The sequence below is a fragment of the Heptranchias perlo genome, chromosome 31 (genome assembly GCF_035084215.1).
Source record: "Heptranchias perlo isolate sHepPer1 chromosome 31, sHepPer1.hap1, whole genome shotgun sequence".
Lineage (NCBI taxonomy): Eukaryota > Metazoa > Chordata > Chondrichthyes > Hexanchiformes > Hexanchidae > Heptranchias > Heptranchias perlo.
The window spans coordinates 5,539,610-5,555,751 of record NC_090355.1 but is presented as its reverse complement, the minus strand read 5'-3'; the positions used below and the strand labels follow the sequence as shown (position 1 = coordinate 5,555,751).

The following is a 16,142-nucleotide window of genomic DNA, read 5'->3' as shown; positions in this document are numbered from 1 at the left end:
TGAGTGAGGGATATGCCGGGCCATGATGTTACAGACTGTGGTGTTCTGCTGCTGCTGATGGCCCACAGCGCCTCATGGATGCCCAGTTTTGAGATCTGTTCTGAATCTCCCATTTAGCATGGTGGTAGTGCCACACAACATGATGGAAGGTGTCCTCAGTGTGAAGATGGAACTTCAACTCCACAAGGACTGTGCCTTATTGACACTTACTGTATTAGTTCGAAGCTGATGGTAAGAAACTGCCTGTCTAGTTTTAATACTTCAATGCTTGCAGGCTATGGCTTCCCTCTTTATAAATCTGTGAAAATTCAATTTATTTCAAAAACACGACACCTTAGACACAAGTCAATTCCAAAAATCTTTTCCATGAAGAATGATCAAAAATCCCAAAACCTGAGAGACAGGCAGGTGGGAACACATTGCTGGAGGGGAGGTGCTTGATGGTCAGAAAGGGGCCGAGGGCATTTCAGGTCCCATTCTCCTGGGTGCTCCTCCACCTCAAGGTTCTTCTTGCCCAATACTGCCAGACCCTGATAACCTCCCCAATACTGCTAGGTGCTGAATATCCCATCCTTCCAGGATTTCTCCCCACTGCTCTCACTCTCAGATCTCAGCCCGCCTCCAATGTCTACAAACCCTAGATCACCCTCCCATTGCTCCATGACCCCATAACCCTCCTCCAGATCATGGGTCCTTCTTCTCAATGGTCCCAAAAGCTCTCTTTCAGTAATCACAGATCCCAGGATCTGCCCCATTGCTCCCAGTCCAAGATTCGTTACTATTGCTCCTAGATCACACGAGGGCCACCTCCAATACTGATAAATCAAAGTCTCTGATAATACTACTTGGAAAAATGCCTCTGTTCTTATAAAACCTCTGACTCACTGTGAGCAGCACCATGGGACATCAGCTGGTAATATATTAAAAGTCTTGCGTATAGCGCACACTTACTCCGACGAGTGTCACACTTACTCCGACGAGTGTCACACTTACTCCGACGAGTGTCACACTTATTCCGACGAGTGTCACACTTTCCCCGTGTTAACAACTAATAATAACACCCTACCAACATACACACTCACACTCCCTCTTTATCTGAACTATACTTCTGAATCACTTTAAAAAAAAATCACTACAAATTGCACTCTTCCTTTAAGGCTGATTATGTTCCAGTGTTTTTTGCGACCTCTACCTGGCCCCATCAGTAATGTAATTACAGACCGGAATATTTTATACATCATGGTAGCAGCTGTAGTTTAGCTCAGAAATCACAAATAGTAAAGATTCAATGAATGCTTTAAATTAAAATTCATACTACCTTCTGTGCAGTTTAATTAATATGGAATAACCTTGTAATTACATTGGACTCTCTACAAAGTCATCACTGTTTCTTCTGTGCATTTGAAGTGATGAGATCCAGTGTGATGGAATTGTCAACTGACTGAACAATCTTCATAAAGGAGGGTGAGGAACCTCTGACGGCTGCTTGTGGGACAGGAGCCCCACTGCGAGTTCAAAGGTCAACCCCTGCAGCCATGGGGTTGACCTTTGAACTCGCAGTGGGGCTCCTGGGGGTGGTGGCGGCGGCAAGCCACCAATAAAACCATAACGGCAAATCGCGGTGATTTCTGGCCACCTGAAAGCATGTGCTCGGTTTACAGCCTTTCATTTATTCCTGGACAGATTCACTGATCACGAAGAGAAACACCATTAAAATTAAAGCCTGCCGCATCAAGTGAGCTTCAGTGAGCAGGCAGGGCTCCACAGTTACTGAGGGAAAGGTTTCACCCCTATGATGCTATCGTTCACTAATTACACTACCCCGTGGCCAGTAGAAGGGTATTGAGAACCTCTACTGAACATAACTCTACTATACAGTCACTACTTTCACCATAAAATCATTTGAAAATTTTCACAGATCACTCCTGCCCTGCTAATACATTTTTGATAGAATCAGTTGCTACTATTGTACATTACAATTATTCAGCATTCAGGCAAGGGAAAATACACAACAGCGTTAGTGTGCTTGTATTGTTGCCAGTTGTTTCACAAAGTTCTCCGCTCGTTGCTGTGCTGGTTTATACAATAAATATAACTTGCATTTATATGGTGCCTTTAACGTAGTAAAACATCCCAAGGCGCTTCACAGGAGTGTAATCAAACAAAATTAGACACCGAGCCACATAAGGAGATATTGGGACAGGTGACCAAAAGCTTGGTCAAAAAGGTAGATTTTAAGGACAGTCTTAAAGGAGGAGAGATAGAGATGCGGAGAGGTTTAGGAATTCCCGAGCTTAGGGCCTCAGCAGCTGAAGGCACGGCCGCCAATGGTGGGGCGATGAAAATTGGGGATGCACAAGAGGTCAGAATTGGAAGAGCACAGAGATCTCGGAGGGTTGTAGGGCTGGAAGAGGTTACAGAGAAAGAAAGGGGCGAGGCCATGGGGGGGGATTTGAAAGCAGCAGATATTTTCAAGTTGGGGTCTCAGGACCCGAGCAGGCCCATGGCCAGATTCCTGTTCAGTCATCCAATTTCAGCATTTTTTTTTTATACTTACTGTTAGAAATACTGATAAGTTTCTGTTGCTGTATAACATAACATTTTTTGAGAATGATAGCATTGTTTTCCTTTGGATAGTCGTCGCCGTCTAGTGGACATTAGGTCAAGGGTTGCCCAGATGTGTGCTAGTAAGAACATAAGAAATAGGTGCAGGAGAAGGCCATGTGGCCCCTCGAGCTTGCTCCGTCATTCAATCAGATCATGGCTGATCTTCAACCTCAATTCCACTTTCCCGCCCGATCCCCATATCCCTTGATTCCCCTAGAGTCCAAAAATCTATCCATCTCAGCCCTGAATATATTCAATGACTCAGCATCCATAGCCCTCCGGGGTAGAGAATTCCATAGATTCACAACCCTCTGCGTGGAGAAATGCCTCCTCATCTCAGTCTTAAATGGTCGATCCCTTATCCTGCGACTATGACCCCTAGTTCTAGACTTTCTGGCCAGGGGAAATAATCTCTCAGCTTCTACCCTGTCAAGCCCCCTCAGAATCTTATATGTTTCAATGAGATCACCTCTCATTCTTCTAAACTCCAGACAGAATAGGCCCATTCTACTCAATCTCTCTTCTTAGGACAACTCTCGCATCCCAGGAATTAATCTAGTGAGCCTTTGTTGTACCACCTCCAAGGCAAGTATATCCTTCCTTCGATAAGGAGACCAAAACTGTACGCAGTACTCCAGGTGAGGTCTCACTAAAGCCCTGTACAACTGTAGTAAGACTTCCTTGCTCTTATACTCCAACCCCCTTGCAATAAAGGCCAATATGCCATTTGCTTTCCTAATTGCCTGTTGTACCTGCATACTAACTTTTTGTGTTTCTTGGACAAGGAGACCCAAGTGTCTCTTTGAACACCAACATTTAATAGTTTCTCACCATTTAAAATTATTCTGTTTTTCTATTCTTCCTACCAAAGTGAATAACCTCACATTTCCCCACATTATACTCCATCTGCCACCTTCTTGCCCACTGTCCATATCCCTTTGCAGACTCTGTGTGTTCTTTTCACAGCTTACTTTCCCACCTAGCTTTGTATCGTCAGCAAGCTTGGATACATTACACTCGGTTCTTTCATCTAAGTCATTAATATAGACTGTAAATAGCCGAGGCCCAAGCACCGATCCTTGTGGCACCCCACTAGTTACAGCCTGCCAACCTGTGAATGACCCATTTATCCCCACTCTCTGTTTTCTGTCTGTTAACCAATCCTCTACCCATGCTAACATATTACCCCCAACCCCATGAGCCCTTACCTTGTGGAACAATCTTTTATGTGGCATCATATTATTGAAAGCCTTTTGAAAATCCAAATATACTACATCCACTGGTTCCCCTTTATCCAACCTGCTAGTTACATCCTCAAAAAACTAATAAATTTGTCAAACGCAATTTCCTTTTCATAAAACTCTGCCTAATCATATTATGATTTTTTAAGTGCCCTGTTATGACTTCCTTAATAATGGATTCCAGCTTTTTCCCGACGACCGATGTCAAGCTAACTGGCCTGTAGTTCCCTGTTTTCTCTCTCCCTCCTTTCTTGAATAGCGGGGTAACATTTGCTGCCTTCCAATCCACTGGGAAAGTTCCAGAATCTAGAGAATTTTGGAAGATCATAACCAATGCATCCACTATCTCTGCAGCTATCTCTTTTAGAACCCTAGGATGTAGGTAATCAGGTCCAGGGGATATGTCGTCTTTTAGTCCCATTAGTTTCTCAAGTAATTTTTCCTCTAGTGATATTAATTGTTTTAAGTTCGTCACTCTCATTTACCCCTTGGTTCCCCACTATTTCTGCTATGCTTTGCGTGTCTTCTACTGTGAAGACAGATACAAAATATTTGATTAACGCATCTGCCATTTCCTGATTCCCCATTATAATTTCTCCTGTCTCGGCCTCAAAGGGACCAACATTTACTTTTGCTACTCTCTTCCTTTTTACATACTTGTAGAATATAATGTTTATATTTCTTGCTAGTTTACTTTCATATTCTATTTTCTCCCTTTTTAATCAATTTTTTAACCAGCATTTTCCAGGGGCCGCTGGGAGTGAACCAGCATTTTCCAGGGGCCGCTGGGAGTGAACCAGCATTTTCCAGGGGCCGCTGGGAGTGAACCAGCATTTTCCAGGGGCCGCTGGGAGTGAACCAGCATTTTCCAGGGGCCGCTGGGAGTGAACCAGCATTTTCCAGGGGCCGCTGGGAGTGAACCAGCATTTTCCAGGGGCCGCTGGGAGTGAACCAGCATTTTCCAGGGGCCGCTGGGAGTGAACCAGCATTTTCCAGGGGCCGCTGGGAGTGAACCAGCATTTTCCAGGGGCCGCTGGGAGTGAACCAGCATTTTCCAGGGGCCGCTGGGAGTGAACCAGCATTTTCCAGGGGCCGCTGGGAGTGAACCAGCATTTTCCAGGGGCCGCTGGGAGTGAACCAGCATTTTCCAGGGGCCGCTGGGAGTGAACCAGCATTTTCCAGGGGCCGCTGGGAGTGAACCAGCATTTTCCAGGGGCCGCTGGGAGTGAACCAGCATTTTCCAGGGGCCGCTGGGAGTGAACCAGCATTTTCCAGGGGCCGCTGGGAGTGAACCAGCATTTTCCAGGGGCCGCTGGGAGTGAACCAGCATTTTCCAGGGGTCGCTGGGAGTGAACCAGCATTTTCCAGGGGTCGCTGGGAGTGAACCAGCATTTTCCAGGGGTCGCTGGGAGTGAACCAGCATTTTCCAGGGGTCGCTGGGAGTGAACCAGCATTTTCCAGGGGTCGCTGGGAGTGAACCAGCATTTTCCAGGGGTCGCTGGGAGTGAACCAGCATTTTCCAGGGGTCGCTGGGAGTGAACCAGCATTTTCCAGGGGTCTCTGGGAGTGAACCAGCATTTTCCAGGGGTCTCTGGGAGTGAACCAGCATTTTCCAGGGGTCTCTGGGAGTGAACCAGCATTTTCCAGGGGTCTCTGGGAGTGAACCAGCATTTTCCAGGGGTCTCTGGGAGTGAACCAGCATTTTCCAGGGGTCTCTGGGAGTGAACCAGCATTTTCCAGGGGTCTCTGGGAGTGAACCAGCATTTGCCGTTAATCCTGTAAGTGTTTCGGTATTTTCTGGAGGTCTCCCATACAAAAAAGTTTAAAAGCCACTGTTGCAGTGTACGGTATCCTTGTGTGTTTTAAATGTTCAGCAGTAGCACAAGAATAAGTTGCGTATTTATTTCTTAGTGTGAAATATAGTGTAGTATCCCCAAAAATAATACATTTTACAATATATGCACAACATATATGGGTATGATAGCCTAGTGGTTATGGTACTGAACCTGCAACCCTGACTCTTGGTTAAAATCCCACCACTGCAATCTGTGCAATTGGTTCCAATAGATCTAGTGATTTGTAAGCTGGCACCAGAAAATGAAACCTGCAATTTGCCATAAAAACCCAACTGGTTCACTAATGTCCTTTAGTGAAAGGAACTTGCTGGCCCTACCCAGTCTGGCCTACACATGACTCCAGTCCCTCGAGTCAACAAATACTGCCAATCCAGCAAAGCTCACATCCCAAGAACAAATGAACAAAATGCACTATAGGTAGTGTAAACAGGAGCAGGCAATATTCAGTGTATTTAAGGTGTGTACGCTGTAGACAGATTTAGGCACCACACTGTGCATATTATAATGTGCAAATGCTTCATAGATGACAGGATTATTTAAATTGTTTCTTACCTATGGCACTGAGGGCATGTCGGAGTTCCAGGGTGAAGGTGGTAATGGGAACGTCCTCAGATACTGGCAGGATGGCCACTGTGGAGAGGTTACTGGCAGGATTCCCCACTGATTCCCATTTGTTGCTCACCGTGTGTATTCCCAAGCCACGTCCTTACACAAAGAAAATAATAAAGTTTACTAAAGTTATCTTATGCAATCACAAGAGTGAGTTTTGGCATTAACAGTGACTACACTGCAAAAGTACGTAATTGGCTGTAAAGCGCTTTGGGACGTCCTGAGGTTGTTAAAGGCACTATAATGAATGAGAGTTCTTTCTTTTTATTTTTACTGAGCACAGTGTGCTTGGGCTTCCGCTACCACCAGTATACAGCTGGAGCTGGGAGAAGCAGTCCGTCCAAACTTAACATTAAATGTTGTACTTTCTTCCCTCCAGCCCTTCTAAAGGTTCCGAGTCCTTTTTTTAAAAATTCGTTCATGGGCATTTATTGCCCATCCCTAATTGCCCTCGAGAAGGTGGTGGTGAGCCGCCTTCTTGAACCGCTCCAGTCCATTTGGTGAAGGTTCTCCCACAGTGCTGTTAGGAAGGGAGTTCCAGGATTTTGACCCAGCGACGATGAAGGAACGGCTATATATTTCCAAGTCGGGATGGGCTAAAGTCCCCTGAGCGACAGCAGCAGTCCGGAACCTCATTTAAGTGGCCATTCTTCAGGTACGGACCAAGAACAGGGAGCATGTAGCGGTTACTGGACTGCAGGTATCACAGCCAAGCTCAATCCTGTCCTCACCCAACACTTTCCAGGAGCAAGAACCCTGGCTGAGGTTCCCCCTCCCAGTTCCAAAGTTCTTGAAGCTTGTTGTAGTGCCCCTATAAGCCAAGATCAGTTAACTCTCAGCACGGGCCAGGGTTCTGGCTTGTGTGACATGGTGCGACAGCAGGAAGTGTCTTTACCCACTGGGTCTTTAAGGATGATGCATGTAACGTGTTTAAAGCGCAACTGAGATGGTAATTCAACTTTTTATGGATTGATAAAGAGCCAGGATGCTCATTTGTGGGTTTATAGTCCAATGTGGGGGAAGGGTGCTTGTGGCCTGAGAGAGAACGTGAAAGAAAGAGTGCAAGAGAAAGAGAGAGTGCGAGAAAGAGAGTCAGAATACGTGGGGAAAATAAGACAGAGAAAAGAGAGAGTCAGAACGAGAGAGAGAGAATTGTGAGGTTGTGGAATTCACTTCCAGGGTTAGTGGTTGAGGCAGAAACTATGTCAACATTCAAGATTAGATTGGATAGGTGGATGAAAGTAAGGAGGCTGAAGCGATATGGAAGAGGATGGGTAAATGTGATTAGAACAATTTGCCTGTGTGGACATGGACTAGTTGGGACCAATGGCCCATTTCCATGTTCTGACGTCTATGTATGTCTATGAGAGAATGCAGGGGGGTACGCGGGGACGCGCGCGCGAGAGTGGAGGGGGGCGCAGGCGAGCGAGAGAATGAGAGAGAGAGTGCGAGAGGATGAGAGAGAGAGAGAGAGAGAGAGTGCGAGAGGATGAGAGAGAGAGTGCGAGAGGATGAGAGAGAGAGTGCGAGAGAGTGCGAGAGAGAGAAAAAAAATTGTGACAGAGAAAGAATATGAGAGGAATTGGGAGCGGGTGTGCAAGAGAGTATGCACGAGAGTGTGCGCAAAAGAGCACGGGAAGAGAGAGAGTAAGAGACAGGCAGGAAGAGAGCAAGAATGGGGGAAGAGACAGAGAGAAAGCACAGGAGAGCATGAACGTGAAAGAGGACGGACACAACAGCAGGCATGAGAACGAGACAGAGAGATCACCAACATGGGGAGAGTGTGCGCGGGACACAGCGAGCAAGCATATGGAGAGAATGAGCGTGAGAGAGATGCCAAACAGAGGAGGTGAAATATGAGGGGAAGAACTTAATGTTCATTAGGTTTCTGTGGCATTATAGACACTACTTCAGCTGCCATGAGGGAAAGCTCTGCAACATGGTGAATGAAAGTCAACATTTCCACAGCGCAACCAAATGGCTCAATAGATCTGAATGAGCTGCACTAATTTGGGTTGACAGAAAGACTGCAGCATGAGACAGTGGGCAGCCATTGAGACTGTAGTGATGAAGTATCGTCTTTGTTGATGCTCACTTCCTGTCACTTCACTGCAGATGCCTCATGGTTTCTCCATCGTGCATGCGTCACCATTCAGATCATCATAACACTGCGGTTAAAAGGCAAACCATAAGCACTGCCAGATCGCTGGTCGTGAATTTAGGCTGTCAATAGTTCTGACATCATTGTTGCCAGCGAAAAATGCTTTTAATAGGTTTACTCTATTGATGCTTGCTCCTCCATGTTCCCTATCTGAGTTACAAGGTGTTAGTACTTTCACCTGAGTGTGCACCCCGTCTGCCCTCTCAAGTGGATGTAAAAGATCCCATGGCACTATTTCGAAGAAGAGCAGGGGAGTTCTCCCTGGTATCATGGCCAACATTTATCCCTCAACCAACATCACTAAAAAAAAAATTATCTGGTCATTATCTCATTGCTGTTTGTGGGACCTTGCTGTGTGCAACTTGGCTGCCACATTTCCTATATTACAACAGTGACTACGCTTCAAAAGTACTTAATTGGCTGTGAAGTGCTTAGGGTCATCCTGAGGACCTGAAAGGCGCTATATAAATGCAAGTTTGTTCTTTCTTTAATAATTCTTTCTCATTCACTATAAAATGGGAAATCTGATGTGCTCTAGTGTCAGAGCAGCAGAAGCTGTAACCTGCAGTCGTGGACTTTGTACGTTGTTCATCTCACCGGTTACACCGAGCACTGAAGTAGTTTTATCAATGTGAACCTGTTCCATTGATTTGGATTCTGTGACTGCAATTCATTCAAGCACAATTATACCATCACATATCAATTAGGATTAGAGCCTTCACAAGTTCACAATTTGGAAGCTGAAACAAAAACAGAAAATACTGGAAACACTCAGCAAGTCAGGCACAGCATCTGTGGAGAGTACGACAAGACAACATTTCAGGCATTGCCCTTCATCAGAACCAGAAAATATTACAGATAGACAGCTTATGGGAAGCAGCTGTGTAAGGGAAACAGGAGAGGGGAAACAGCACTACACAAGAAAAAATGAGCTGTAAAATGGTTATGTGGAAAACGGGAGATGGATAACCGACAGAAGTGATAATAGCGTGAGACAAAAGGAGGCATGATGAGAGAAATAAAAGAAAAAAAGAGGTTGGGTGAATAGTTGAAGCAGGTTAGTTAAGTTGGAGGGGGGGAGCATGAAAACTCGAATCATGAAGCTGAGCAGACTCGAGTGACCCAGGTGCCCGGTGGAAGAAAAAGGCAAGTCAACACCAGGAGTGCAGGCCGCCCTGCCGGCCGCGTACCGACGGAGGATCCCCACCCCAAGCACCCTCCCACTCCTTCCCCCACCCCTGGACGCTGGTTACCCATAAGATAGCAGCTCTCCTTCCAACTCAAGCTCATTTCCAAACACTCTTTGTGTAAAAGGGCAGCAGTGAAAGGTGCAGCAAGTGCAATTCAGAAAGTTGATCCAAATCTTCGGGTCTCCGGTCCACTTCTCCTACTTTCTCTGATGCACAGTGACATTTGCATTGTTCACTGATTTTGTAAAAAAGAAACATCAATTCTCAAAAGCAAACGGGTCTGTAAGGACTCAGCTGTACTCCGTTACAAAGACTTCTTCTCACTGACCAATCCAAGTAAAGGGCAAAGGCACAGAGGGTAGAACACCACCAAGGCTGAGACGAGCAGGAGAGCATTCAAAGTAAATAAAATAGTGGTAGGTGACTGTAAGCCTGTAAATTATTGGAGGAAGGGAAGACTGAGGAAAGCAAGGAGTTCTACCTTCAGGTACACATCCACAGGAAATTAATTTCAAAGTGTAGCAACTATTGTTTTGTAGACAGAGCATCCAATTTGCATACATCAACACCTCATACAAGAAAATGAGATAAATGAGCAGTAAATGTGTTTGGAGGTCCTGAGAAAGAATGAGCTAGAATAGCAGGCCGTGCGATGAGTTTATATTTCAATACGTTGAGGATGCAAGGAGGAGGAGAAAAAACATTTAGAGCGGTATTTTTGGAGAGAAAGAAAGAGAGAAAGAAAGAAAGAAAGAGAGAAAGAAAGAAAGAGAGAGAGAAAGAAAGAAAGAGAGAGAGAAAGAAAGAGAGAAAGAAAGAAAGAAAGAGAGAAAGAAAGAAAGAAAGAAAGAAAGAAAGAAAGAAAGAAAGAGAAAGAAAGAAAGAACTTGCATTTATATATCACCTTTCACATCCAAAGGAAATGAATTTCGAAGTGTAGTAACTATTGTTTTGTCGACAAACAGAGCATTAAATTTGCCTACAGCAATGCCCCATACAAGTAAATGAGATGAAGGAGCAGTAAATGTGTTTGGTTGGTGCTGGTTGAGGGATAAATGTTGGATTCCCCTGATCTTCCCCAAATAGTGCCATGGTATCTTTTACGTCCACCCAAACATACAAATAAAGCCTCGATTTAACATGTCATCCAAAAGACGTCACCTCCGACAGTACAGCAATCCCTCAGTACTACAATGAAGTGTCAGCCTAGATTATGTGTTCAGATCCCTGGGCTGAGGCTTAAACCCATGACCTTCTGACTCAAGAGGAGAGAGCTCTGTCACTGAGCCAATCGGAGGAAAAGCAAAATTCAGGCTGTGTAAAGTAATCCTACAGCTCTTCATAAGAGCCCAGAAGCCACTCTGTTGATGCCAACTACAAACATTCAAATGGGTGAAAGTCATTAATGTGATCTGTGATCAGGGAATACCGAACTCTAATTATAACGAGGATATTAAATATATGGAAATCCAAATTATAAAGAAATTGAAAGCCCTGGATTTGATTACTGTGCAACATTGTTTCCATTTAAGATAGGCTTAAAAATGTAATACAAATGAAATTAATGTATCATAATTTTAGAGGGGATATCTTCACAAAAGAAACATGGTAATTATGTTCACAAGCTTTTTCTTCGTTGCCACATCCTGAACTACACAAGATAAAAATGTATCTGAAATAAAAACAGGAAATGCTGGAAACGCTCAGCATCTGTGGAGAGAGAAACACAGTCAACATATCAGGTCGATGACCTTTCCTGAAACATTAACTCTGTTTCTCTCTCCCTAGATGCTGCCTGACCTGCTGAGTGTTTCCAGTATTTTCTGTTTTTATTTCAGATTTCCAGTATTTTGCTTTCGTAAAAACGTTATCTGTGGGCGCCACTTTTGTTACTTCACAGACGGCTGCTCTGCGTGCTGGGAGGAAGAATCACTCGATTGCCAAGAGCTGTTCCGATCGTCAGAGAGAGACAAACAGAAGATGCCTGCCCTGCAACCCAGGCGCTACACCTTGGGGCCAGGAGGGATAGGCCGTGGGCAGGTTATCAGCGGGATCATTACCACTGTGGTTCCCTCAATCTTCCCAATCAACTGGTGTACAAATAAAACTGTTCAACTTTTTAAAAAAAATGATAGAGGGGCATTCCTGCTACCTTAACCAGGAGCAGTAGGAGGAGGAGGACACTGCATTCTTGAACCACTGGAATCAGCTCTGTGAGCTGTTACTGAAATTGGTAAGATCAGTCAAATTAAGGGTTTCAGACACTATCAATGTTCTTTTCGTAACAATTTAAATTGTTAAGAAAAAAAATACCCTCACACTTCCAGGGAGAAAGCCCGTTGTTTTAGATAACCTGAAATAAAAATGAAAGGGTAATACTTCTGAAAGTTACAAATTTCTCATTTAAATATAATTTCCAGTGGTGGGTGGACCATTCTCCTCCCTCACCCTCAGCAGCCCGAGAGAGGAAAAAAAACACTCAATTTGTAGTTATTGCCCTTTCAATGCAATGGAGAAGCGTTAGTGCTGTTAAAGCCCTTACCTGCTAATGGACCACTGACTTGCTGCAGGTTACCAAGGATCTTCTGGCCCAGTAGGTGAATGAGTCGCGTAACCACCTGAAACGAACACCAATTCATGAGTTTTCACACTGTAAGGCCTGGGCCGAGGTCAGTAGAAGATACAGCGACTCGCCTTTCCCAATAATCAACTCTAGATCACTCAATAAACCCGCAGTGATTACGTCATAATTATTAACTTTCCCTTGTTAGTGTTGTTGCGTATGAACTGCCAAGTGTCTGCCTTCCACCTTCCACAGAGGGAGAAATATGAGCAGAAACAAAACAAAACTGTTCCCAATGGCTCCTTGGTTCATGTGCAAAGATACTTTTATTTTTAAAATCTGGGGGCACGATGAGGGTGTGATTTCCCCCCTTCCCCGGTCTTTCGGGCACACGCCTTTAGAATTACGGAAAGCCTACCCCAACATCTGCTGCTCTGGACTGGGAAGGAAGGAAGCCATTCCATCTCTTTAATTTAATTTGTTTATGCACTGATCAAGGCGACAGATGGTGGCGCAGGGAAATGGAGCACTTTCCATTTCAGGCACCGACTGTCTGCGTAAAGAACTTCGATGTATAAATCGCCCTCTACTCTGCCCTAAGCCACTATCACAAGTGTATGACAATTCTTCCATTTCTCACACCAACCATCCTCAGGCCTGTCTGGTAGACATAGCCTATTAGTGCCGAATTAGAGGCAGTTTTGTGCTTTAGGCTCAAATCTACTAGGAGTTAGATTGAGACTCCCAAACTCATTTTACATTGGACCCTTACAGCCAGCATGCAGGAGAGACCTTAACCTCATTCGCCTGGACAGTGGAGAACATCCCTGTTCTTCGAACAATGCCACGGGTCCTTTTATGTCCACCTGAACAGTCTTGTTTTAATGTCTCATCTGAAAGACGGCACCTCCAACAATGCAGTGCCCGCTCTGTACTGCACTATGTCAGCTTAGATTATGTGCTCAAGTCCCTGCAGTGGGCCTCGATTCCACCACCTTCTGACTCAAAGGAAAGAGTGCTACCAAACTGAGCCAAGCTGGCAGCACAACCATCACTGATCCGAGCACCAGCACAGGGAAATAATAAGACATAAAATAGAACCCTGCTCATATCACTGTCCCGATTAGTTACGACCAACACTCAGTTCTGTATCAGCATGAGTTGGTGTTGAGTTCCCAGCTGGAATTTGTAGTATTTGGTGCAGATGCGTGCGATTATTTAAACACTGCTCCAAATGTATAATAATAGGCAAATAACTAAACTGTGTGCCGGCCTGTGTCTAATGCACACCAGGATTAGTTTGGTTGGCGCAAAACAGAAAGCTGTGCGATAGGTAAATTACAGTAGGTCACATCACTATTTCAAGCTGCTGCTCTTCCTTTATATCTTCAGTCCCAATTGATCACGTTCCATTCCGGCCAGGTGATCCATACACAAGCTTCATGTATGGGGCTGGTCTGAGCTGTCAAATACAGTGACAAACATTGAGAACCTGGAGTAGGTCGGGTTAGGGATTCGATAGGGTAGATACAGATAAACTACTTCCTCTGATGGAGGAATCCAAAACATGGAGGCATAATCTCAAAATTAGAGCTAGGCCGCTGTTCAGGAGTGAGTCAAGAAGCACTTTTTCACAAAGAGTAGTGAAAATCTGGAACTCGCTCACCCAAAAGGCTGTGGATGCTGGGACAATTGATATCTTCAAGACTGAGATCGATAGATTTTTGTTAGGTAAGAGCATCATGGGATATGGAGCAAAGGCAGGTAGGGTTGAGGTACAAATCAGCCATGATCTAATTGAATGGTGGAACAGGTTCGAGGGGCTGAATGGCCTACTCCTGTTCCTATGCATCAGGCTGTTCAGGTATTTCCAGTGGAAGTCACCTACTTTACAGATTGGATCGGCATTTGGAGAAGTGTCGAGTCCTTTTAAATCTGTCAAAATATAACAGTTGTTCATAATCTACATGAATAATTTGGATTCGGGAATTGGAAGTACAATTTCAAAATTTGCGGGTGACACCAAATTGGCAGGTGTAGTTAGCACAAAGGAAGAATGCGACAAAATACAGGAAGACATTAATAAACTTGCAGAATGGGCATGTAATTGGTTAAATGAATTTCAATCTGGATAAGTGTGAGGTGGTGCATTTTGGTAGGAAGAATAAGGAGTCCACATACTGCTTGGATAATAAGAGACTGAATGGGGTAGAGGAGCAAAGGGGAGAAGAGGAAGCCCAGAGTGAGACCTGCAGCCAACTGATTGAGAAATAAGTCAGTACCGTGAATTATTACCTTTTCCAAAAAGCTGAATCTCAGATTCAAACCTTGCTCCCCATCACTGTTTACCTTGAGATTCATAAACTACAGCTCTCAAATATAACAGCAGCTTTGATTTGAACTGAGATTTATTGGGAGAAATTTAGAAATGGACAACAGGTGTACACGCACCCTTAATCTGAGGCAGGTTATAGAATCATAGAAAGGTTACAGCACGGAAGGACGCCATTCAGCCCATCGAGTCCGCACTGGCTCTACGCAAGAGCAATCCAGCTAGTCCCACTCCCTCGCCCTATCCCCGTAGCCCTGCACATTTTTCGTTTCAAGTACTTCGGGCAGTGCATTCCAGATCCTAACCACTCGCTGTGTAAAAAAGTTTTTCCTCATATCACCTTTGGTTCTTTTGCCAATCACCTTAAATCTATGCCCACTGGTTCTTGATCCTTCCGCCAATGGGAACGGTTTCTCTCTATCCACTCTGTCCAGACTCTTCATGATTTTGACACCTCTATCAAATCTCCTCTCAACCTTCTCTGTTCCAAGGAGAACAATCCCAGCTTCTCCAGGCTATCCACGTAATTTAAGTCCCTCGTCCCTGGAATCATTCTAGTGAATCTCCTCTGCACCCTCTCTAAGGCCTTCACATCCTTCCTAAAGTGCGGTGCCCAGAACTGGACACAATACTCCAGTTGTGGCCAAACCAGTGTTTTATAAAGGTTCATCATGACTTCCTTGCTTTTGTACTCTATGCCTCTATAAAGCCCAGAACCCTGTATGCTTTTTTAACCGCTTTCTCAACCTGCCCTGCCACCTTCAATGATTTATGCACATATACCCCCAAATCCCTCTGTTCCTCCACCCCTTTTGGAATTGTGCCCTCTAGTTTATATTGTCTCTCCTCATTTTTCCTACCAAAATGCAACACCTCACATTTTTCCGCGTTAAACTTCATCTGCTACGTGTCCGCCCATTCCACCAGCCTGTCTACATCCTCTTGAAGTCTATCACTATCCTCCTCACTGTTCGCTACCCTTCCAAATTTTGTGTCATCTGCAAATTTTGAAATTGTGCCCTGTACTCCCAAGTCCAAGTCATTAATATATATCAAGAAAAGCAGTGGTCCCAGCACCGACCCCTGAGGAACATCACTGTACACCTCCTTCCAGTCCGAGAAAGAACCGTTCACCACTACTCTGTTTCCTGTCATTTAGCCAGTTCTGTATCCATGTTGCTACTGTCCTCTTTATTCCATGGGTCACAATCTTAATAGCAAGCCTACCATGTGGCACTTTATCAAACGCTTTTTGAAAATCCATTTCCACCACATCAACTGCATTGCCCTCATCTACCCTCTCTGTTACCTCATCAAAAAACTCTATCAAGTTGGTTAAACACGATTTGCCTTTATCAAATCCGTGCTGGCTTTCCCTAATCAATCCACACTCGTCCAAGTGACTGTTAATTCTGTCCCGGATTATCGTTTCCAAGTTTCCCCACCACAGAGGTTAAACTGACTGGCCTGTAGTTGCTGGGTTTATCTTTACACCCTTTTTTGAACAAGGGTGTAACATTTGTAATTCTCCAGTCATGTGGCACCACCCCCGTATCTAAGTATGTCTGAAAGATTATGACCAG

The 16,142-nt window shown here is 44.7% G+C and overlaps 1 protein-coding gene across 2 annotated transcripts in view; it reads right to left on the bottom strand.

Annotated features, from left to right (window-relative positions):
- Positions 1-16,142, bottom strand: part of pnpla7b (patatin-like phospholipase domain containing 7b) — a 293,395-nt gene that overhangs the window by 139,318 nt on the left and 137,935 nt on the right. For both annotated transcript variants that reach the window (XM_067969546.1, XM_067969547.1), the window contains exons 21-22: positions 12,207-12,282; positions 6,257-6,409 (exon numbers count right to left, since the gene is read on the bottom strand). In XM_067969546.1, the coding sequence (XP_067825647.1) occupies positions 6,257-6,409; positions 12,207-12,282 (229 nt within the window). The remainder of the gene's footprint in view (positions 1-6,256; positions 6,410-12,206; positions 12,283-16,142) is intronic.